Source organism: Cornus florida, unplaced genomic scaffold (genome assembly GCF_030987335.1).
Source record: "Cornus florida cultivar Cherokee Brave unplaced genomic scaffold, ASM3098733v1 CherokeeBrave_3.0.0_Hap2_Chr09, whole genome shotgun sequence".
Lineage (NCBI taxonomy): Eukaryota > Viridiplantae > Streptophyta > Magnoliopsida > Cornales > Cornaceae > Cornus > Cornus florida.
The window spans coordinates 37,721,293-37,748,000 of record NW_026775579.1 but is presented as its reverse complement, the minus strand read 5'-3'; the positions used below and the strand labels follow the sequence as shown (position 1 = coordinate 37,748,000).

The window sequence follows — 26,708 nt, the reverse complement described above, 5'->3', positions numbered from 1 at the left end:
AGTAATTTTATTAGAGGAATGAAAAAATTGCTTTAGAGAGAGAGAGAGAGAGAGAGAGAGAGAGAGAGAGAGAGAGAGAGAGCGAGCGAAAAGAGAAAGGAAGGAAAGCTTTCTCATTTAGTGCACACCGCATCAGTACATACATAAGGCCTACTTATAGGCTTCAAATCAAGCTTCCTATGTACGCCAAGCTTCCTATGTACGCCACTTATGGTGTCTTCCCTTATAAGCCTCAAAAATGTGATTTCATTGATGATCTCATGGTGACTTATATGTTTGGGGACCACACACACATACATAGATATATAAAACAAGGTCAGATTCTGCCCAGCTCTTATGCTTATTTATCACTATAGTAAAATTAATTATGAAGTTCACATCAATTAATTATCCCTCAACCGATGACTTCATCAAAACCTCACTTCCCCCGTGAACCAAGTAGTGGCCGTTACGATCCAAAACAGACCCTTTGATGCTCAGCTTGCTTCTTCAACGATCACTCTCACTTCCCATCAACCATGGACTGTTGAAACTGTTTCTGAGGTTCTACGATCCATACCCACATTCTTCTTCCAACCCACAAGATCCAGTGGTCGTCAGAAAGGTTTCAGACACCGAGCACCTCTCAAACAGAGAAATCTGCGAGAAGAATCCAATAGAGCTTGCAAGGGTGTGTTTGTTCTTGGTCCCGCTGCTTACAGAGACCCCCAGAAAGTTGAGTTAGGATTGGAAAAGGCATTGGAGTTCTATTATTGGATTCACACATAATGAGATGACTTGCAGAGAGATGGCTTGTGTGTTGGCCAGAGGGAATAGATTGAAAGCCCTTTAGGAATTTCTCAAGGAATGACAAGGAGAGAGTGTGGTGGGCTTGTGACTACCTCGACCGTTACACGTTTGATTAAAGTTCTAGGAGAAGAGGGGCTGGTTAATGAAGCACTGGCTGCATTTTACCGGATGAAGCAATTTCATTGCAAACCAGATGTTTATGCTTATAATACGATCATTTATGATCTTTGTAGAGTTGAAAACTTCAAAAAAGCCAAGTTTTTGCTGGAGCAAATGGAATTGCCGGGTTTTAAAGCCAAGTTCTTATTGTAAGCGTAGCCTTCGAACTGGGTGCAAGAAGGCCATTTGGAGGAGCTTATGGGAAGCTAATCACTTGTTTCAAATTATGCTCTCCAAGGGTTTTGTTCCTAATGTTGTAACTTATAACTGTTTGATTGAAAGTTGTTGCAAAACTAACAGAATTGAAAGGGCTTTGGAACTTTTTGATGACATGGCCAAAAAGGGTTGTCTCCCAAATCGAGTTACTTATAATTCTTTCATTAGATATTACAGCGCTGTTAATGAGATTGATAAAGCTGTTGAAATGTTGTGGAGAATGCAAAAGATGAATCACGGGATACCCGGTACATGTTCTTATACCCAAGTCATCCATGCCCTGTGTGAAGGAGGAAGGATCACAAAGGCAAGGGATTTTCTTGTTGAGTTAGTTGATGGTGGATCGATTCCGAGAGAATATACATACAAGTTTTTATGTGATGTGCTGAACTCCGCAAAAGAGGCCAATTTGCTGGATGATGAACTGCGAAGGAAAATTGAAGGTGGTATTGAGAATAGATAAAGGCACGTGATGAAGGTGAAACCTGTTATGAACCGCAAGATTTCAAAGTTACATGAGGGAGTTGGATAGTTTGGAGGAATGTGGTATTCTCCATCATCATATTAAGAATGTAATGTGAAAAAAGCCTACGAGTCGATAGCTCTGCCTCTGCCGGTAAGAACCAAAGCCATGGATTCTATTCCGAATTCTTTTTCTATTGTACTTTATATTGCACAGACATAGCAGTTCAAGTCAGTGCAAGTGCAAACCACTAACAACAATTGGCTTTTATGATTTCATATTGTACAGTTTGAAGAGAAGCTGGACAGATTAAAATAATTTGTGGTGATGATTCTGGGAAGAAGAGAATAGTAAACACTTGTACTAGGGATTCTCTTATTGAATTGGTTGATGGTGGATCAAATCTGAGGGTTTATACATACAAATTTGTGCATGCACTCAGCTTAGCAGAAGTGGCTGATTCGCTGGATGATGAATTGTGTAGGAGAACTGAAGATATTGGAAATACACATAGGCAAGTGATGAAGATGAAACCAATAATGAATCCACGATTTTCACTGTAACATGGGGAGGTTTAATAGTTTGTAGGAATGAAATTTTCTCCAATGTCATACTTAGAATGTCATATAAAATCCCTAACTACTGCCATGGATTTCATTCCAATTTCTTTTTAATCCAGCTATTGCTAATAGGTTTCAGTAAAAAGCAGGATATACTCTTACACTCGGTTTTCTTTCTGAGGTGCACCACATGTTATTGTATTTCTGCTGATCTTCCTGTGTTTTCTTTTTCGTTTAATTTCCCATCTGGCCCCATATATTTTGTTTATTCTACTCATTATGATTTCCATGCACCCATCTATCTATTTCAGGGAAATGTGAGGATTTCCTGGACCGATGGTGTCTGTGAAGTGTGTCTCGATGGATGCTGGCCATGGAGCACAGCAATTTGTTACTTAGATGCTTAAAGGTCTAGTTGGATATACTTTATCAGTCTATAAGGTATTTGGGTGTATTAATGCAAATATCATGCTTTAATACAGGAGTACGGTGTATTAGGGAAAACTTTTTAATACAGGAGTCTTATACTCTTCTTTGAAACAATATTTTTGCAGTTCATGCAGGAATAGTCAAGCTTTAATGTCAGCTTCAGTTTTACCTTTGAGAAGTGATTTTTGATTGCTGGGGCAAACTCTTGATGGTCAGATTCATGAAATTGGTGGTGACTTGATGAATATTTACCTTTATTGATCATTACCTTGAAAAGAGTAGGTTCCATCAAAGGTGGATCTATTTTGGTGGATTTTTTCATTTTAGGCTGCTGAAGTATGATATGGTTTACAGTACACATCCTCATTCCAAGTAATTTCTCAAAGGTGGATCATCTGTATACATGCTTCGTGATTTTGATGGGATCTGGGAAGCACAATAATGATATGGAAACCTGTCAGTTTGCAGCACACAATGTAGACATTTGTTGATCTCCTCCTTGTTTTATAATTTTTTTTCTTTGATGTAATTAATGTTATTTTTATTCTATTGTTACAATGATCGATTGATTGATAAAAAAATCCACATAATATGTTCTCTGAATTTTTTGCAACACTGTCTTGTGCGGTTGATTTGTTCCAATATGTTTCTTGTGCCGTTCACTCTAAGCAGACCCAACTTCTGGAGTCATTCCTTTGTTCAATGAACAGCTTTCCTGTCATCAGTCAGGAATTAGTCTCACCAAAGTGATAAAGTTGAATCCATCATTTGTGCTTTGCATAACATTGCAGTTGCTATCTTAAAGGATTATCATCTGAATTCTGAGGTGAACTACCTCTCAAAAACGTTCTGAAAATTTTAGTAGTTTGCTTTGGTATTTTTTTTTTCTTCTTAATTCACCCAATAATATATGTAAAGGTGAACTTTGAACTGGGGGGGAAATCTTTGTTTTTGAAATGTATCATTGCAAGCAAGCTCGAGCAGCTGCTTTCTTTCACAGTCCTACATATGTACCTGAGAAGGAGAAAAAATAAAAAATAAAAAGAAAATCAGAATATTTTACTTGTAATATGAGCTTTTATTGGTTGTTTTAGTGTGTCACTAATAATGTGCCATCCATCAATTGTCTTTATACCTACTTAAAGTGATTATTTAAGTTTGGTGTTTGTGTCATTTTTAACTTACATTACGTGTTGGTGTTATTGTTCTATAATTTTACAGTACTGCTATCTTATGTAGCATTCAGCTGTACAAATACGGTCTGAATTTAAGTTATCACTCGGCATTTAGCAGTTTCATAATTTGATGATGTATGTTCAGGTCTCGAGAATGCTATATGGTGGCATGAAGGTGGTCGGCATCTATATATGGGTCAACGAAAGCTCATTCAAGAATTCTACCATAATACTCTGCCAGGTGTTATATTCACTATAAATGGATTACGTTTGTGTCTTTGTTTCTCTTGCTTCAATTTGAAAGTGAACAAAACTAAATAATGCACTTCTTCAAATTTAGGCTAGTCCAATTCTGGCCTGTCTCAAGTTCATGTAGTCTTTGTCCTTATTACAGTACTAAGAAATGGAAACCTACATGTGACTAAAATGACAATTACATTATTGGCTCTTGCTCCATTACTGTAGTACTTTGCTGTAATTAGCACTTATGGGAACTCAATATGCGTCCAACTTGGGTGAAATTCCTATGTTTATTTATAAATACTGAGCAGATCTATTGTCAACTGTAATGGTTCTTTTTATATTCTGATCGCTCTCCTTTTCAACTTACCCCTCGTGTATTTGGTTGTGTAGCGTTTATTCACATTCTAGATCCTGGCCATGACAAACTGTCTCCTCGTGCTCGTAGGTGTGTTTTTCTAGGGTACTCCCACACTTAGAAGGGGTATCATTGTTATAGTCCCGAGTCCTGGCGTTACTTTGTGAGTGCTGATGTTACCTTTTTTTGAGTCCGCTGCTTTCTGTACATCGTTTGGTCTGCATTTGTCTTCTGATCTGATATCTTCTGTTGAGGGGGAGTCTTCCTTATCTTTACCTACTTTTCCAATGCCATTTGCTCCATCTTCTAGTTCTCCTCCATCTTCTAATCCTCCCTTGCAGGTTTACCAGCGGTCACAATCTCGACATGTTGTTCCTTATGCTCCGGACACATCATCTTCTCAACCAGAGGTTCTTGTTCCTCCATCATCCACTCTGCCACCGATGATTTACCAATTGCATTTAAACGTACTTGCACTCAGCATCCCATTGCTAATTTTATTTCTTATGATCGTGTTTCCTCCTCCTTGCAGTCTTTTGCGTTTACCTTGTCCTCTGTCTCTACCCCTTCGTCTTATAAGCAGGCCTTATCTATGTCTGGCTGGAAACATGCCATGGATGAGGAAATGAGTGCCCTTCACAAGAATCGGACTTGGGAGCTTACTGTTCTCCCTTCTGGGAAACGAACTGTCGGCTGTCGTTGGGTTTACACTGTTAAGTATCTTCCTAATGGTAGTGTTGAGCGTCTTAGGGAACGTTTGGTTGCCAAATGGTACACACAGACCTATGGAGTTGATTACTCAAAGACCTTTTCTCCTGTAGCTCGTCTAAACTTTGTACGAGTTTTATTATCAGTGGCTGTTTGTTGTTCTTGGCTTTTATATCAGCTTGATATAAAGAATGTTTTTCTTCATGGGGACTTACAAGAGGAAGTTTACATGGATCAACTGCCTGGTTATGCTGTTGCTGGTAGTGAGCACCTCATTTATCGCCTGCGCAAGGCTCTATACGGTCTAAAACAATCTCCCCGTGCTTGGTTTGATAAATTCAGTGCTGTGGTGATTGAGTTTGGTTTTCAGCGCTCTACTTCTGATCATTTTGTGTTTGTTCATCACTCTTCTGCTGGTACTATTGTTTTGATTGTTTACGTTGATGATATCATTATATCTGGGAGTTCAGCAGGCATTGCCGAGTTAAAGCGACACTTGGGTCATCATTTCCATACCAAGGACTTGGGTGCTCTTCGCTATTTCCATGGGATTGAGGTTGGTCGTTCTCATAAGGGCATCTCACTGTCTCAATAGAAATATGTTCTCGATCTTCTTTCTGAGACCGGTCTCTTAGGTGCACGACCTGTTGATACTCCTATGGATTCAACGGTCAAACTAGATGGTGAAAATGGGGATTTGTTTGCCGATGTTGGTCGATACCAACGACTAGTTGGGAAACTGATCTATCTTACTGTTACTCGTCCTAATATTACTTCTTCTTCTTCTCTACTTCTACAAACCCTAACTTCTTCAACTTTAACTATAGTAATAGAGAAAGTGGTGCAATTTTAAAATTCCACATATGAATTTCCTACAAAGTCAGTTAAAATCTTACCTGACTGCAAGACCCAAGCTTTCAACACTGCAAAGCCAAGTTTTTTGATTAGCACTTTGTTTATCTTCAACACCATGTGATAATGAAGGCACTCATCGTTCTCATCATCATTATCCTTGCCTTTATTCCATATAAATAGGATACACATTAATATTTGTTACCAACTGAAAGTTTATCATTTGTTATGCATTTCTAAAGTATGTCAATTAACTAATCATAATATAACAAAATTAATTGAGGTTCTTACTCTTGTTCATCTGGAACAGGTACACAATACAGTACAAGATCAGTGATCCCAAGCATGAAGTTTAATTCAATTGATAGATGGGAAGAATTCAAAGAACCTGTTCCCCAGTTTGATGAAACCTCTTTGAGATCTGATCAGTTATTAGATCACATGATTACTACACAGGACATATCTGATCACCTCTAGTACACTTTCAGGTAAACAGACATTTGTATGTAGGTTCTTTGTTCTTATATCTGAAATTTTCATGAGGTCTATACATTATGCTTATATATGTATGTATGTCTACTGGTACATGTGTATGTAATTGTAGGCAGCGATGGAACCAGAAAATTATTTGGTGGGGCGGGGCTGAACAATAAGATTAAAATAATAATAAATAAATAAATTCAACTACCATAATAAACTAAAGAACTTAAACATTAATTGATATTTTCATTAGGTATACTTACAATTATTGTTGACAAATTTTCATATTTTGAAAAAGTTGTGTGATAGTTGTGGAACAACAAATCAACATTTACAATCTTCATAACAGGAAGATTCGAGGGGCTACAATTGCTGAGAGTAGAGATGCAGAGAGTGTGAAAACGAGAGAGAGAGAGAGAGAGAGAGAGAGTCGTGAATGTGAAGACTAAAAGTTCATTGGGGGAAGGTTTATTAATGTAATTATTTTTGGGGGTTATTATTAAGATTTTAACAAAATCATGGGTGTAAAATGTAAATAATTTTTTTCAGTGAGGGAAGATGAATGGCATAGGGTGGTTTCGTCATTGATTATTGGATATATAAATAAATTATGAAAAATCGATGACAATATTTATAGATGAAAGGTGGGGGAAAGGATTAGCTGATTTTTATTGCTTAGTTCACCTAGACAGTTTACCCTCAACTCATATTTCTATATTTCATTAATTTTGCTACTAAGACATTTCTGTGTATTCAGAATCCAATAGACTAATATGAAATCCAAAATCTGATTGCCAAAATTTAACAAAGAATTCCCAAAGCATGAAATTATTAGTAAATGCATTTAAGATATTTTAACTTTCCTATAAGCATGAAATGACAGTAAAATTCCCAAATGTTCAAGTAAAATCATATTTTTGAAAGTTATACATCTTAAAGAAAAGAGAATTTTTTTTGAAAAGATGTCATTCTTCATGTTGTTTGTCTTATGTGATGTCACTAATTATTAGTGGTATGCTACTCCGTCCCATATTAGATAAATTAACTTTTCCCAAATTACTCCTTAAATTTTGAAAAGTCACACAACTTGATAAAATATTTATTCAAATTTGAAGGAACAACTTGGTAATTTTACAAGGGTATAATGTATTAATTGCGTGTCTCCTAAAGAGTTCAAAAACTAAAGGTGGACAAGTAAAATGAGACAGAGAGAGTATATATTTAAAATTAGATGTACATATAAAGTCATTTATATATAGAGCTGTTTAGGCCCTTTTGAGGTGTAAGACAAATTGGCGCAACCATAACCCAATCTGCCCTGGAGAGCTTACCTTAATATGGATTTATAGTTGGGTTAGAATTTGGATTAAGTGTAGCTTGCCCAATTCGGATTTGGTTCAGATTGAGCTTGTGTTGTGATAGCTCAAGTCGAGCCATGTTCAATCAAGCGGGACCTAATTATAAAATGGTAGGTGACAAAAGTTGAAGATGGTGAGCCAAGTAGGACCTCTAAATTTTGGTGAGACTACAAAAGCAAGCAAGCACTGCCACTCAATTTGGCTTCTATATTAGGTTGAGTCATTCACTTCACAAATACTCACAGCCTCTGCAGAGTCACAATCCCTCAAAATTGCTTCTAAACTCATCCTTCGTTCCTTCATGATGAAATTATAATCTTGGATGAATTTAATTTGCAATTTGCAACTAAATTGGGGTTTTCGGTCATTGTAACCGGACGCATTGCCAAACATTATATACTGTATTATTATAATAAATATGGGATTAAGGCTATATTTGATTCAACTATTTTCTGATGCTCTATTACCCTAAAACAAAAAAATTATTTTCTCTTTAAAATATTTTTCCTAAATACTCAAAAAAATAAAAATAATCAACTTACCTACCAAATTTTGAGAAGTTATTTTGCATTTTGAAGCCCGATCGACTCCGACACAATAGACGCGTCTCTCTCTGAAAACGATCGACCTTACCTCTGCAAAACCTTCCTCTCTCTCTCCACACAAGAACATTCTCTGCACACCATAGAGAAACCTTCCGCTCTTTGCAAAAAACATTTAACTCTGTGTTTTGTGTCTTTTCACTGTGAAACCCTAAACCATCGGCCTCCTCTCAATTCAATCCCCAAACCGAAGCTCAACGACGTCAATTAGGATTGTTCAGTGTTTATCATCTTTGGTCAGATTGCTCTGGACTTTAATCGATCAATTATACACACACACAAACATATATAAATATATATAATACCGTGAGAAACTTTGATCTCTAAATTTTACATTACAGTGACAATTCGGGCCAGCTGTTAGATATCGGGGACAAAAAGAATTTGAAGTATTTGGGTTCACCCAATTTGAAATTTTTGAACAAGAGTGTGGTGCAACTGGAGTTCTGTGAAGAAGATGAAGTAGCTTTTGTGAAGAAGGTATTGGAGAAATACTACAACCTGCATTCTAGAATCTTGGCAGGAAACTTTCAAGGCTATTACTTTTAGATTCTTCTATGTGTGTAGATATATATATATATATATATATATATATATATATATATATATATATATATATAGAATTACAGTGTTGTTTGTTATAATGGACTAGTGGAAATCTTTTTTTTTTCATTATTATTATTTTATAACTTAATTGAGCCACATTCAAACATTGATTCAAATTGAGAAATTATAATCTAATGATATTTGCATGTTCGGCCCAAATGCTTAATTTAAGAGAGAGGTCAGGGAGATGAGAAAATTGTTGCTTAAACATGTCGAATGTTGCTCAACGGTAAATGTTAATCTCTAAATCTTTAGAGATTTATACAACTAAAAAGAATCATGAGCTCCAAAGTAAGAAATAGAACAATTTATTTAGTAGAGATGGCAAAGCGTTGTATTAATGTTACTTTAAAAATACATAGTAGTTCAAATTGTAATATGGCAATTATGGTTGCAGAATTTTTTCAACAAGTGACTCCTATTAGGATGCTTAAGTTTCCTATTATTTGTTCTCTTTTTTGTTTGGTTTTTGGGACAAACTGCTATAGAATAGAACATGCAAGTCAGTGATCAATATATATATATATATATTGTTTCTCTTTTGTGAAAATAAAAAGTTCAAATTGATGTAGATATGTTTTGCTCTGTTTTTGTTTCTTGGTGAAATTTTTGAACCTAAATATATAATGGGTTAGCACAAATATTGTAGTCGCTATTAAATGTGTGTGTGTGTGTGTTTTTACTCTCTGATTCATTTTTCATATTTATCATGTTATGATGGTGGAGTTGTCAGTGGCTTACTGGCTTTAGTCTCATAACAATCTCACGATTGGTTTTATATATATTCAGTTATTCATTTATCCCTTGAAAAAGGATAATATGAGCCTGGTTCTGTTCATTAAGGTCTTCTATTTAATATTATGCTCTTGTTTAGCGCGAGTTTTGGCTAATTTTTTTTTTTTTTTTACTCTTGTTTACCAGATTATATCTGGCTGGTTGGAGACTTGGCTTGAATGAGTTTAGAGTATGAGCTTGGCGGGAAATGCCTTGGTTGTCTGCTCAAGGAGCTTCTTTTACTTGGTTTATAAATATAGGACTTTTGTTTCCTTCTATATCAGAGGTGGTTTTGATTATTGTTGTATATTGTTATTATTATTATTATTATTATTATTATTATTATTATTATTATTATTATGAGGATGGTTTATTTGAATTCTTTTTTTCTTGAGTTGGTAGTGTATCAAGGTGATATTAAAACTTAATATTGAGTAATTGGTTATCTATCTTGTGTTCTTTTGGTATTGTACGTGTTTTTTTTCTTGAGTTGGTAGTGTATCAAGGTGCAATTTGTCACACAGAGAGAAAGATAAAGAGAGGGATTCCTATTGACCAGCTTGCAATCTTTCAGAGTTAACTTCTCCAACCACACATATTATATGTTAAAAAAAATACAAATATTACTCAAGTGAGATATATATTCATGCACTTACACACACATCTATCTTGGTTAAAATAAATACAAAATGGTGAAGAAATAGTAATAAAGAAAATTAATTGTCTTTGCTAATATTAACCGTGTCAAATTAGATCATATTATTCAGAAAAGTAAATAATAATTATAATTTTTTGCATTAGTGTATGGGATTTTGCTAAGGCTTTAAGCCTCAGGTTGTTTCTTCAAAAAGTAATATTAATATATATATATATATATAGCCATATACATACAGAATAGATTCTAGTGTGTGTGGCAGTTATCAAACTTATAATATATGACAGAAAGACATCAGGCATTCATTCAACTCGTCACATTGCCCATAATATCATATATATAATATATATATATGTTGACACCCATTTTGGTAATTACATGGGCATTAACGTGGAGTAAGTATTGGTTTGAAATGAAACATTCTCGGCAGAATTACTGGGCAGTGATGTGGCTATAATTTGGGCTGAAATGGGTTTATGTTGTTTACGTGGATTAAAATACATGCAAAGGTTGGAGAAGCCTTTGAATTGACTAGTGGATAAGGATCAAAAGGTAGTATTTATCTTTTAGATAAGTTTAGTTATATAATTTTAGTATATATCGATTAGTTTGTGTTAGATAAATGGTGATAGTTATCTCTAGGATTAGTTTATTTTGAATTTACAGTTGTTTTGATATAGAGTTGTAATGCAGGTAAAATACTTGCGTGTACGATTTAGTTACGAATTATTCTATAAATAAACAAAGTGGCATGTTGTACTATAGGTCCAGCACCCTCAGAATCCTTATTATTATTGTTTGTTTCTTCAAGCCTTTCTAAGAATAGCATCCTTGCTATTTCTTCTTCATCTCTATCTATCTCTCTCAATATTCTCATTCTATCTTTTTCTTTCTCTCTCTCAATCTTTCCCCCTATATCTCTTTCTATATCTGTTTCTCCCCTTTTCTACTCTCAAAACGTTACTACAATCTATTCATTGCAAAGTCCTTTTAACTAAGGCAAGTAGAACTCATTAAGGAGTTTATTTGTTCTCTTCCTCTTATAATCACCTGAAGTCAACCATCTCTAAGAGACTGCAAGTTGACAATTTACAATCAAACCATATATTTGGTTCTGGCACGCCCGCCAAATCTAAAATCAAGAATCGGATCTTAGGAACCGATTTTAGCGTCAACATTTTTGGCACGCCCGGTGGGACCCATCAGGTGAGCAAATTATAGTAAAGATGCCTCCAAAGCTAAAAAATTCGAAAGGTGTGACTACAGGTAACAATACTGACGAGGAAAACCAGCAACTCGGCATTGGTGATGATGCCGACTCATCTATTCCATCCGATCTTCCTTTGGGTCGGGTACTGGAATCGATTATGCAGAAAATTGATGCCCAGCAAGCACAGATCGGTAAAGTAAGGTCTCATGTGGGGGAATCAAATCAAATTTTGGTTTCTCAGAAACATGAGATGAGGTTAATGACTGGAGAATTAAATCCGATGATGTACGCTCAAATGGAGAAGATGAATCAGAGGCTTGAAACCAGTATATCGGTTAATCAAAATCGACATGATCAAGCCGAAGCATCCATATTAATAAGTCCATATTCCAGCGTATGACGGCACCATTGATACATATATCCCAGGGGCCTCGAACAAGCATTATACCGCCAAGTGCAGGACTTGGTATTACAATCGGCAATGTGCTGAATCATACACTCGGCATGCCGATTGGGAATCCACCAATCTTATCAGATCCACCAGTAGTAACTACTGTGTCGGTATATCATCCACCAATGAATAATCAGCATAATCAAAATGTGCAACATCCACATGTGCAGCCGATTCCACCAGTGAGAGATCAGCAAGAAGTGGTAGGAAACCTAAACCAAGGTAGTGCTAATCCATTGATACCTCCAGCGGCTGCCGGGGGGCAAGTAAATATCGATCCACAAAGAGAGTGGGTTAATCCATTCATTCCGCGGCACCCAAATGATCCTCCAGGAAGAAATGCAAGGATCGATAGGGCTCAAATTTTGGCTTTAATACAGGCCGAAGTGGCACAGGGTCGTAGACGTGCTTGGCCAGTATACAGAAAGCCCTATCCTGATTATGTCGATGCCTATGATTTGCCTAGAAATTATCGATATCCTGATTTTTTTATATACAGTGGTGAAGAGAATTTTTCTACGGTGCAACACATTGTAAGGTTCACAGCACAATGTGGTGAAGCTGGCCCAAGTCTTTGGTTGAGGATGAGATTATTCTCTAGTTCTCTAGCCGAGGCGGCGTTTGAATGGTATAGCAACTTACCAGCTAACTCTATTCATACTTAAGATGAAATGGAGGAAGCCTTCCATACCCAATTCTACCGAACAGAGACAGAGGCTATGTTGGCAGACATATCCCATTTATCTCAGTTGCCAAGCGAATCGGTTGAAACTTTCATGGCCAGGTTCAGAAAAGCTAAACTCAAATGCCAAGTAAGTTTGCCAGAACCAGAATACATCAAGTTGGCATTGAACGATTTAAACATTGAACATTTCAAGAGGTTTGATGGGGTCGAGTTTCAAGATCTCTTCGATTTGGCAGACAGAGCTTCTCAGTATGAGGAAATACTAAAAGAAGAGAAAGAAAGGAAGAATTCTTCTAAGGGTACTTGATACAAGGACCCTAATTATAAGGTATTCTCGGCAGAAGTTAGAGATGAACTAGAAGTTGACATTGTAGAGGTCAATATTAAAAAACCATACATTTGTGAGGCATTGGTTAAACCTAAGCCAACCACGGGGGGCAATGCAACATCAACGTCCACATTGGCACCGACAGCAAGGAAAGGTCTTGCCGATACTGGGAGAAGTTATTCTTTCGACTTGTCGAAAACAGATCAAATCTTTGATCACTTGATGGCCAATAAAATGTTATCGTTGCCTAAAGGGCATAAGATTCCATCGGTAAGTGACCAGAAAGGAAAAGAGTATTGTAAGTATCATAACTCTTGGAACTATGCTACTAATTATTGTACTGTTCTACGAGGTGTATTGCAGAAAGCTATTGATGAAGGTACTTTAAAATTCCCGGAGAAAACTTTGGAAACCATAAAGGTGGATACCAATTCATTTCCTACAATCGCATCTACTAATGTGATAATCTTAGCCAAGCGAGAAAATCAGCATGAAGCTGAGAAGGTGTCAAGTAAGTAAAAACCTAAAGAAGAAGAGCCAATGGAGGTTCAACCAAAGAGGAAAAGAATTCTTGAGTGGCTTACCTTCCCAATTAAGCCTGGTGAAGAGTCTCGGTAGGATAATTCTAGCAACAGTCATGTAAAGGCAGAAAAGCAAAATCGGCTAGAATATATATCTAGCCGATTCCATTCCCAAAATCGGCATTCCTCAAAAATAAAAATTACAGAAGAGGTCTTCGATACAGATGTTGCTGAGTTAGATGATGATGATTGGCGGATTCCTTATATCTTATTCTTACCACATCCAACTCTAGAAGCCGATCGAAAAATAAAAAGAAGTGCAGTCGATTATGTACTTATGGATGGAGATCTTTATAGAAGATCGGCTGATGATGGTCTACTATTTCAATGTTTTAGCAAGTTTAAAGGTTTAAAGATTATGACAAAGGTACACGAAGGAATATGTGGAGCTCACCAAGCCGGCATCAAAATGAGATGGTCGATACGCTGATATGGATATTATTGGCCTAGAATGAGGAAAGATTGCATGACCTATGCAAAGGGTTGTACAGATTGTCAAAAGCATGGCCCAATGCAGTGGGTTCCAGCAATAGAGATGCAATTATTAGTCAAACCATGGCCTTTCAGAGGTTGGGCCATGGACGTAATCGGCAAGATTAATCCTCCTTCATCAAAGGGTCATTATTGGATTATTTTAGCTACCGATTACTTCACCAAAAGGGTAAAAGCCGAGGAATATGTATCAGTAACTTGTAATACTGTTATACAGTTTTTAGAGCGACATATCTTTTACCGATTTGGTTTATCAGAAACAATTGTTGCTGATAATGGATCTGTGTTTCGAGCAGGAGAAGTATTGTAACTCGGCTATGATATGCAAGTAAAAATAGTAACTTCAACACCCTATTATGCTCAAAGGAATGGCCAAGCTGAGGCTTCGAATAAAGTTGTAATTGAAATCATTGAAAAAAATGATAAAGGATAAGCCGAGGTGTTGGCATGAAACCTTTTCAGAAGCCTTGTGGGCTTATAGAAATTTAAAGCGAACAAGTACTGGAACAACTCCTTATCGATTAACCTTTGGCCATGATGCTGTGTTGCCAATGGAGTTAAATGTAAAATCGGCAAGGGTAGCTCTACAACATAATCTTATACCTGCCGATTACAATGAAGCTATGCTTGCCGAGTTGGAGGATTTAGATGAGGTTCAAAAACTTGCTTTAGACCACCTTATGGTCCATAAAGCAAAGGTAATGAAGGCTTACGACAAAAGGGTGAAGTTCAAGTCATTTGCAGAGGGTGACATGGTTTGGCAAACAATTCTCCCACCAGGAAAAGTAGACAGAACTTATGGCAAGTGGTCACCTACATGGAATGGACCATATATAGTTCATCAGGTGTTGCATGGAGGTGCATATAAGTTGAAGGATTTAGATGGTGAGGTGCATGAAAGACCAATAAATGAAAGGTATATGAAGAAGTATCAACCCATTATTTTTGAACTTATGAAGGAAAAGAAAGCCTCTAATAATTCAAATATAAAGGGTGAGTGTTCAGCTTAAGCCATTTATGAAACTGGAATAAGAATGATAGTGAGTGGTTCTATAGTGTGTATATCAACTCAATGCAATTGGTATTATTTGAATTTTAGAAGCCGAAGGGTTAAAACGGCTACCAAAATTGGGGGGCATTGTTGACACCCATTTTGGTAATTACATGGGCATTAACGTGGCAGTAAGTATTGGTTTGAAATGAAACATTCTCGGCAGAATTACTGGGCAGTGACGTGGCTATAATTTGGGCTGAAATGGGTTTATGTTGTTTACGTGGATTAAAATACATGCAAAGGTTGGAGAAGCCTTTGAATTGACTAGTGGATAAGGATCAAAAGATAGTATTTATCTTTTAGATAAGTTTAGTTATATAATTTTAGTATATATCGATTAGTTTGTGTTAGTTAAATGGTGATAGTTATCTCTAGGATTAGTTTATTTTAAATTTACAGTTGTTTTAATATAGAGTTGTAATGCAAGTAAAATACTTGCGTGTAGGATTTAGTTACGAATTATTCTATAAATAAACAAAGTGGCATGCTGTACTAGAGGTCCAGTACCCTTAGAATCCTTATTATTATTTGTTTGCTTCTTTAAGCCTTTCTAAGAATAGCATCCTTGTTATTTCTTCTTCACTTCTATCTATCTCTCTCAATATTCTCGTTCTATCTTTTTCTTTCTCTCTCTCAATCTTTCCCCCTATATCTCTTTTTATATCTGTTTCTCCCCTTTTCTACTCTCAAAACGTTACTATAATCTATTCATTGCAAAGTCCTTTTAATTTAGGCAAGTAGGACTCATTAAGGAGTTTATTTGTTCTCTTCCTCCTATAATCGCCTGAAGTCAACCATCTCTAAGAGACTGCAAGTTGACAATTTACAATCGAACCATATATTTGGTTTTGGCACGCCCGCAAAATCTCAAATCAAGAATCGGATCTTAGAAACCGATTTTAGCGTCAACAATATATTTCATAAGTAGGTAGAATTAAAGAAGTATAATACACACACACACACACACACACACACACACACACATATTGTATGATCTATATAAATAATGTTGAGGCAATCGAGGACCAATCGGCTCTTGGGAGACGGTGACAAATAGCAAATAAGTTGATAGAGTTGACCCGACATCGGTTTTCTTTAATTTCTTTCGAGTTGACCCACTCCAGCTCCCATTTAGACACTCTAAGATGACACTATTACTGCACATGGTGATTAAATACTTTGTCTTTTTAATGAACCATAAGAGAGAGCCAAACAACAAAACCATGGTCACCATTTTCGGCTTTGGTCATAGAAATATTTTGGATAGACTTTGAATTTTTTTTTAAGACGTCTATAGATTAAAAAGAGTAAATAAAAACATAACCTTAAAATAGGGAACATCAATGCAACAAAACAAAAATAACATAAGCTTTTGTAACGACTCGGATTTCTCAACCCGGTACGTTAGTGATGAACCAGAAGTTGACCCGATAACGAACCCGAAATGCGGAAGCGAAAGAAGCCAAATGATCTCAAGAGATGTACGTCATCCCTAAAGCCCCAAAATGACTCTCCATGAAGCCACGGAACTCAAATGAGCCAAGCAAATGAAGCAAGAATGCCTAACCCGAAAAGAGATGAACTAAGGGCAACATGGTCATTTCTCACTGAAAAGGGTGCCACCGTGCACTCCATTAGAAGGACAATGAAAAATGAACAAAATTAGACTCAGGAATCGTCTGATTCTGAGTCCGGGCAGAAAAGATATGAAATTCCAACACCCGATGCGAAAGTTATAAAGCAATGACTTAACATTTTCCAATATTTTCATAATAAACTTTGAAAACAAAAGTGCATAGAAAACGAGATACATATCATTGGCCTCCGGCCTTATCTCATACATATTAAATACATTGAAAAGAGTGCACTTACGTACACTTTACATATACGAATCAACGAATACAAGTTTAAACAAATAAGGCTACAAAGAGGCATTTTATGCTAACACTTGCATAAAATAGAAACTTAAAAACTGTAAGCCATCCAAGGAGCAATGGAATCTTCAAATCCTGAGTCCTGTACCTGAAATATGCCCCAGTATCGTAGGGGTGAGTAACATAAAGCTACTCGTAGGAGATGAGCATGCATCGACCTAGCATTTTACAATTTTATCACCTTATGGTGAAACATGTTAAAGGGGCTCATGCCACCTAATGTCTATGTCAAGATGAGACCCAGGGAGCATCCTAAGCTACCTAGATCATTTATATCATAATCACATTGTTCATGCAATTCAAACAACATGGAAACATGTCATACAAGGCAACAAGATATAGATTCTCAAAGTCTTCAACTTGAAATCCAAAATACGAAAACAACAAGTGTGAGTCATGCCACCTAACGTCTATGTTCAAAATGAATTTATAAGGTCATTCCTAAACTACATCTGAACATCAAAACACAAATTATGATATCGATGCAATTTAACCGACAATGGAATTTCCAATACAACGCATGAAGCATGCTTTCACAAAGCTACATCTTAAGCTCAAAATAAGAAATCAAATAAGGAACAACAAGTTACGATATCATCTAGTTATCAACTTGAAATGAAATACGAAATCAAACAAAGTGGATACTCGGACGCATGCCGGATCAGACCGACAACATAGTTACTTTAGGGTTACTAGCCCATGGGTAACCTCCCTATGTGCACACTAGACTATATAGAGGGACAATCCCCCGTACTAGAACCAAATCATAGCCGTAGCCAAACAACGACATCCCCAAGTTTCCAAAATCAACAAATTATACAACAACGTATATATATCAACATGTATATACAAGATATCAGCTATTTACCAAGCACAATCCAAATTTTGGAAACTTATACAATACATGCTCAAAATTCACAACTACTATGGCATGTAAGATGTCAAATACAAAGTGTGCAAATCCTTACACATAGCAACAATATATTCAATAAGGAAAAACTTATTCTCATGAATATAAAAGTAACAACTATGTTGTCCAATATTCAAAAGTAATCAAGTGAACATACATCAAATCCAAATCCATGATTTAAATATAGAAACAACTTCCAAAATGCAATTAAATCCATGGAGTAATAAAGTAGAATTTAATTAAACATAAATAGTTAAATTCTCTAAATTGCAAGTTAATCCAAATAACCTCAATTTAATATATATTGAAAGATATGTCATGGTCATCATATATATAACATCAAATGACAAGTTTAGTGATTAAAACACTTAAAACAAAATTAATCTAGCTAATTAATTAATTTCCTCTACATTTTTAAACAATTCCAAATGCCCTCAATTTAATCTATGTCAGAGAACATGCCAAGGCCTATTTAAATATCACATTACAACTTGATTTAATGCTTGATACAACCATGTGAATTAAACTTTCACTAAAGATAAATATTAAATAAAAGTTGTAATTGTTAATCAAATGATCCAAATTTAGTATATGTTAACCAATATATCTAAGCATAATTTCCTAGCATGTTACAATTCAAATCAAAGTTACACATCATCATAAATTTTAAATCTTATACAAAGAAATAAAAATTACTAACTTTCTAGATTTGATACAAGGCATACATATATGTTGTATAATTATGGCAAACACACAAAACAACACTAAAATAATCCTAAAACATTCCCTACCTCAATTTGAATAAAAATCCCAATTACCACCGAAATGAAATCGCCTTAAATTTTTGGTCCGCAAAACAGATTTTTCAGCTTGCTACCTTCAACTTGTAAAATTCATAAAAAATTCAATTCTAACCCAAATTGAATGAATCCAAAGCCCAATGAAAGCTTAAACACTTTAATTTGATAATATAAATTTATTTTAACAAAATATTTTCCCAATTGAAACAGTTTTGACTCACAACTTTGAAACAAATTCTGCCCAGAAAACGCATTTTCAGCCTGTAGCTTCCAACTTTGAAAATTCATGAAAAATTCATTTGACATCCAAATTGGGCAAACCTAATTTACTTTGGAAGTAAACATATGAGAGTGTAAAAATGAAAATTTAAGCCATGATCCAATGTCAAAAGGTTAGTGAAATAAATTATCTAAAAATATGTTTTCCAGCTGCAATAAAAACATGGATAACAGATAGTTTCAGATTTTTAAAAAAATTTAGAAATGCTTTAAAATCATGAAAAAATTTTGAGTAGTGTAAAACCCATGGGGGAAGTTCCAGTAAAAGTTTCAAGGCAATTGAAGCACCATAACTTCATATAAAAAATTCATTTCTGGACCAATAAAGAAAAGCTTCAAATTTCCAGCAACTAGGTTGCAACTTCAAAAATTCATAACTAATTCATTTTAAATCCAAATTACATGAAACCAAAACTAAATGAAATCTAATTGAGTATATTTTCATATTCTATATTTAATTTGACAAGATTAATTTGAAGTTAAAACAGTTTAAGGGCAAAATACAAGTCATTCTCTTCCATGCATGTAAAACACTCAATAATGACATAAAAATACTTCAAAATAATAGATCAATACCTCACTATAGAATTGAATCTCTAGATACCAAAGCAAAACTAAGAGTTAGGCTAGATCCTTCAAGGGTTTTGAAGAGTAGGATGAGGGGAACAAAAAGTATTCCAAGTTCAAAGTTCTAAGGTGAGTGAAAGGGCACCAAAAATGAAGTCAAAGCTACTTGTCAAGCTTTTCTCCAATGGTGGCTTCCTTAGGGTTCTTGAGAGGAAAGTGATGAATGAATTAAAATCTGTAAACCTAAGCTAAATTGGTGGGCTTCTCCACTCACTAGGTGCTCTTGCACTACATCACACACACACACTAATGCAAGACTAAAGGTGAGTCCTACACTTGTCATGAATCCAAGTAAGCTTCAAAGATTAAATATTAACCCTACACTTGTCAACCATCCATGCCAACAAGTGCACTAATCCTAGGACAACAAGTGGGTGAATCTCTACCCTCCATGTGTCAAGAGATTAAGCCTCCAAGTGATTCCACCACAAAATCAACAAGTGGCACCATAGGAATGTGACACTTGTCACATTTTTCAAAAATTGCAAAAAGGTCCTTTTTGAAAATATCTTCCAATTTAATTTACACAATGGTCCCTAAGACAAAAAATAATTACTTTACTTAATTACCCAAAACCCCTTAACTTATGGATAATTATAAAAAGTCTTATTTTCATGGCTTTTACAAAGAAAGTAAGCATTTAATATGCATTTCTACCACAGTAAAAATGTAGATATCATGGAATTTAAATGTCATGGACGTATGCCAAGCCAGAATCAAATCCGATCACAAAAAGTGAGGTTAAGTAAGGAAAAATGAAAAATGACTAAAGGACGAAAAAGAGAAAAGACGAAAAAATGAATAGTGTCAAAAAAAATGTGGAAATGGCTCGATCCTCAAAGGAAGTTGTCAATTCAAAGGAAAGAGTCCCAGAAACCATTTCCGAGCACTCGAGACGACACTAAGAGGCGGGAAATCGAACCCGAAAAGGAAAAGACAATGAAAAAAATTTATCCGCAAAATTTGAAGAAAGGGAAAGAAATGAAAATGACCGGGTCATTACAACCTTCCCACCTTAAAGGGATTTCGTCCCCGAAATCTAGCCCCAACAAAACAAAAGGCAAAACTAGTATAACTATGAAGTACATCTTCGAGTACCCCAAACAACATGCAACGAAAACAACTCCAAGGCTGAAAGACAACGCTCAAGCCAATGACATTTGCACCCACGTGCTTACGACTGGACAACCTCTTAAAAGAAAAATGACCGCACGGCCACACGACAAGTCAAAGGTCACTCACAGAACCTAATGCCAGACAAAGGAACGGAAGACAATAACCGTAAGCATTTCTCCTGATGAACCATCATACCGATCCAAAAACAACCCAAAAAGAAGTCCAAGATCATCACAGATCAAATCAAAGTACAAAACAAGGATAACGTGGCAGTACGAATAGCGACCAGAACTCGCCCACACTTACTCGTCAGTAAGGTATCATGACAATATAAGGCACTAATTCATAACCTGCCCCCCACTAGGTCTACCCATGAAACCTCTCGATATAAATGACATCAATGTCGTGAATCATCATTACCAAAAGCACTACAGAACCAAGCATCTTGTGAGAGTTGGGGTAGCTAATCCCAAAACTCTGACAACAATGTCACAGGCACAGCTAAACTTATGGTCTTAAGTCCTCAATACAACAAAACCAACAACTCCAACGCCTCAAAATACTCCTGTTAACAACCTAAATCACGAATTCAAAGCCTAACAAATAAAACATCATCTCCGAAATCCCAGATATTATCCGGAAACAGATCAACCACGAAACCACACCGTAATCAAACATCGGATCAAAATCCCTATCACGGATAACTAGATCCTCGAAATACAAGTCCACGAAGTGGCACACATATCAAAATCTTGACAACCAAGGTTATAGAACGAGTCTCTCAAAATCGTACTTGATAACACCAAGCTAAATCAAAATTCCTCAATTTCGATCCATCTATAAACAACCACTGGAACTACAATTCCTCAAGGCCGTACCTAGTCATAACTAGGATGAGAAAACTCCACAAGCAAGCCATATCCAACAACGATCCTCCAAAACTCCTCCTAAGAGTCAACCACATCTAGGCCTCCAAAACTGGAACAAGTATCTAAAAGACATTCTCAAAAGAGCATCGAGCTCACCTGACGAATCAAACAATCCTCAAAAATATGGACATAAGTCTCCGTAAAATGATCTCACACCAATCAACTCACTTGAGCACCACAACCGTCAACAACCATGGCAGGAACTCCCCAAGGGAAGACAGGAAAGAAAGGGGACCACCAGTCCTAAAAAGGACAACACCACGATTCCATCTCTAAAATGAAAGACAACAAAGTCAACGACTTTACCCCCTACATGGAAGTAAGTCGACCAAAATCTATCAAATCCTCACCAAGGACTCAAGACAACAACGATGATCCTCATGGACCCACCAACCCCAAAACAGTACAAAACACAACGGAGGGAAGAGACTCACTCCTTGTGAAGTCCCTAACACGAACCAGCACAAAACCATTGTGGAAACCCGCATACAGACTACGTGCGACCAAGGGAAACGAATGGGAAAACCAAACCTGAAAGTCATGCATATGACAAGGAATGCAACTACCAGAAAGAAAATCTACTTACATAGATGAAAATCAAAAGCACATACTACACGTCTCCATATAAACACAAAAGCATGTCATTAAAGCACAGTAACAACATGGCATCTCGAAGCATATAAGAAAGGCATGCTATTGCCATGCACCGGCCCATAACGTACCCGACCATGAAAATTGCAATCTCAGAGGAACCTTCCAAAACAACCAAGGATCCCATAAGGTCCAAAACCTAACCATGGCCTAAAATCAACAAATCCAGTACTACGGTTGTGCCTAATGGCTCACCCCACGAGAGCCTAAACAAAAGGTGTCCCTCCACCTAACTCAAAACCAACTCTAGGTCAACAACAACCTAAACTACAATACAACCGTAACTACAATCATCATCAACCTCAACTCGAGGCTCAATGACCAATCTCGTGTCATACCAAATATGCAACACAGTTATGTATATACGAATCTGATCTAGAATACATCATATGTCATGCGCTTTACATAATAATTAAATCATGCTAAACAAACGGCATACCACATGTAGCACGTAAGCACATAAACATGTTATCAAACCAAAACATGTTATCATGACACACAAAAACACATAGAGCATGGAAACATAAGCATGATATGCACTCAAAACCCGTCGTCCAAGGTATTCAAACCTAGGAGCACTGATACCTCCTGTAACGACCCGGATTTTTCAACCCGGTACGTTAGTGATGAACCGGAAGTTGACCCGATAACGGACCCGAAATGCGTAAGCAAAAGAAGCCAAATGACCTCAAGAGATATACGTTATCCCTAAGGCCCCAAAATGACTCCCCATCAAGTCACGGAACTCAAATGAGCCAAGCAAATGAAGCAAGAATGCCTAACCCGAAAATAGATGAACTAAGGGCAAAATGGTCATTTCTCATTGAAAAGGGTGCCACCATGCACACCATTAGAAGGACAATGAAAAATGAACAAAATTAGACTCAAGAATCGTTTCATTCTGAGTCCGGGCAGAAAAGATATGAAATTCCAACACCCGATGCGAAAGTTACGAAGCAATTACTTAACATTTTCCAATATTTTCATAATAAACTTTGAAAACAAAAGTGCATAGAAAACGAGATACATGTCATTGGCCTCCGGCCTTATCTCATACATATTAAATATATTGAAAAGAGTGCACTTACGTACACTTTACATATACGAATCAACGAATACAAGTTTAAACAAATAAGGCTACAAAGAAGCATCTTATGCTAACACTTGCATAAAATAGAAACTTAGAAACTGTAAGCCATCCAAGGAGCAATGGAATCTTCAAATCCTGAGTCCTGCACCTGAAATATGCCCCAGTATCGTAGGGGTGAGTAACATAAAGCTACTCGTAGGAGATGAGCATGCATCGACCTAGCATTTTACAATTTTATCACCTTATGGTGAAACATGTTAAAGGGGCTCATGCCACCTAATGTCTATGTCAAGATGAGACCCAGGGAGCATCCTAAGCTACCTAGATCATTTATATCATAATCACATTGTTCATGCAATTCAAATAACATGGAAACATGTTATACAAGGCAACAAGATATAGATTCTCAAAGTCTTCAACTTGAAATCCAAAATACGAAAACAACAAGTATAAGTCATGCCACCTAACGTCTATGTTCAAAATGAATCTATAAGGTCATTCCTAAACTACATTTGAACATCAAAACACAAATTATGATATCGATGCAATTTAACCGACAATGGAACTTCCAATACAACGCATGAAGCATGCTTTCACAAAGCCACATCTTAAGCTCAAAATAAGAAATCAAATAAGGAACAACAAGTTACGATATCATCTAGTTATCAACTTGAAATGAAATACGAAATCAAACAAAGTGGATACTCGGACATCATGCCGGATCAGACCGACAGCATAGTTACTTTACGGTTACTAGCCCATAGGTAACCTCCCTATGTGCGCACTAGACTATATAGAGGGACAATCCCCCGTACTAGAACCAAATCATAGCCGTAGTCAAACAACGACATCCCCAAGTTTTCAAAATCAATAAATTGTGCAACAACGTATATATATCAACATGTATATACAAGATATCAACTATTTACCAAGCACAATCCAAATTCTGAAAACTTATACAATACATGCTCAAAATTCACAACTACTATAGCATGTAAGATGTCAAATACAAAGTGTGCAAATCCTTACACATAGCAACAATATATTCAATAAGGAAAAACTTATTCTCATGAATATAAAAGTAACAACTATGTTGTCCAATATTCAAAAGTAATCAAGTGAACATACATCAAATCCAAATCCATGATTTAAATATAGAAACAACTTCCAAAATGCAATTAAATCCATGGAGTAATAAAGTAGAATTTAATTAAACATAAATAGTTAAATTCTCTAAATTGCAAGTTAATCCAAATAACCTCAATTTAATATATATTGAAAGATATGTCATGGTCATCATATATATAACATTAAATGACAAGTTAAGTGATTAAAACACTTAAAACAAAATTAATCAAGTTAATTAATTAATTTCCTCTAGATTTTTAAACAATTCCAAATGCCCTCAATTTAATCTATGCTAGAGAACATGCCAAGGCCTATTTAAATACCACATTACAACTTGATTTAATGCTTGATACAACCATGTGAATTAAACTTTCACTAAAGATAAATATCCAATAAAAGTTGTAATTCTTAATCAAATGATCCAAATTTAATATATGTTAACCAATATATCTAAGCATAATTTCCTAGCATGTTACAATTCAAATCAAAGTTATAAATCATCATAAATTTTAAATCTTATACAAAGAAATAAAAATTACTAACTTTCTAGATTTGATACAAGGCATACATATATGTTGTATAATTATGGCAAACACACAATACAACAAACAAATAATCCTAAAACATTCCCTACCTCAATTGGAGTGAAAATCCCAATTACCACCGAAATGAAATCGCCCTAAATTTTTGGTCCGCAAAACAGATTTTTGAGCTTGCTACCTTCAACTTGTAAAATTTATAAAAAATTCAATTCTAACCCAAATTCAATGATTCCAAAGCCCAATGAAATCTTAAACACTTTAATTTGATAATATAAATTTATTTTAACAAAATATTTTCCCAATTGAAATAGTTTTGACCCACAACTTTGAAACAAATTCTGCCCAGAAAACACATTTTCAGCTTGTAGCTTCCAACTTTGAAAATTCATGAAAAATTCATTTGACATCCAAATTGGGCAAACCTAATTTACTTTGGAAGTAAACATATGAGAGTGTAAAACTGAAAATTTATGCCCTGATCCAATGTCAAAAGGTTAGTGAAATAAATCATCTAAAAATATGTTTTCCAGCTGCAATAAAAACATGGACAACAGATAGTTTCGGATTTTAAAAAAAATTAGAAATGCTCTAAAATCATAAAAAAATTCTGAGTAGTGTAAAACCCATGGGGGAAGTTCCAGTAAAAATTTCAAGGCAATTAAAGCAACACAACTCCATATAAAAAATTCATTTCCGGACCAAAAAGGAAAAGCTTCAAATTTTGAGCAACTAGCTTGCAACTTCAAAAATTCATAACTAATTCATTTTAAATCCAAATTACATGAAACCAAAAATAAATGAAAGCTAATTGAGTATATTTTCATATTCTATATTTAATTTGACAAGATTAGTTTCAAGTTAAAATAGTTTAAGGGCAAAATACAAGTCCTTCTCTTCCATTCATGTAAAACACTCAATAATGACATAAAAATACTTCAAAATAATAGATCAATACCTCACTATAGAATTGAATCTCTAGATACCAACGCAAAACTAGGAGTTAGGCTAGATCGTTCAAGGGTTTTGAAGAGGAAGATGAGGGGAACAAAAAGTATTCCAAGTTCAAAGTTCTAAGGTGAGTGAAAGGGCACCAAAAATGAAGTCAAAGCTACTTGTCAAGCTTTTCTCCAATGGTGGCTTCCTTAGGGTTCTTGGGAGGAAAGTGATGAATGAATTAAAATGTGTAAACCCTAAGCTAAATTGGTGGGCTTCTCCACTCACTAGGTGCTCTTGCACTACCTCTCACACACATACTAATGCAAGACTAAAGGTGAGTCATACACTTGTCATGAATCCAAGTAAGCTTCCAAGATTAAATATTAACCCTACACTTGTCAACCATCCATGCCAACAAGTGCACTAATCCTAGGACAACAAGTGGGTGAATCTCCACCCTCCATGTGTCATGAGATTAAGCCTCCAAGTGGTTCCACCACAAAATCAACAAGTGGCACCATAGGAATGTGACACTTGTCAC

The 26,708-nt window shown here is 35.8% G+C and overlaps 1 protein-coding gene and 1 pseudogene across 1 annotated transcript; both read left to right on the top strand.

Annotated features, from left to right (window-relative positions):
* The first annotated feature begins 405 nt into the window (after nucleotides 1–405).
* LOC132272496 (pentatricopeptide repeat-containing protein At1g77405-like) lies at nucleotides 406–8,918 on the top strand (annotated as a pseudogene).
* A 5,672-nt stretch (nucleotides 8,919–14,590) lies between these two features.
* Nucleotides 14,591–15,181, top strand: LOC132272495 (uncharacterized). The gene has a single exon (XM_059773634.1). The coding sequence runs from the start codon at nucleotides 14,591–14,593 to the stop codon at nucleotides 15,179–15,181; it is 591 nt and encodes a 196-aa protein (XP_059629617.1).
* Nucleotides 15,182–26,708: the final 11,527 nt, after the last annotated feature.

Excerpts from the sequence above, each read along its gene's own strand:
- LOC132272495 (XM_059773634.1), top strand. The coding sequence starts at position 14,591 with ATGATAAAGGATAAGCCGAGGTGTTGGCATGAAACCTTTTCAGAAGCC.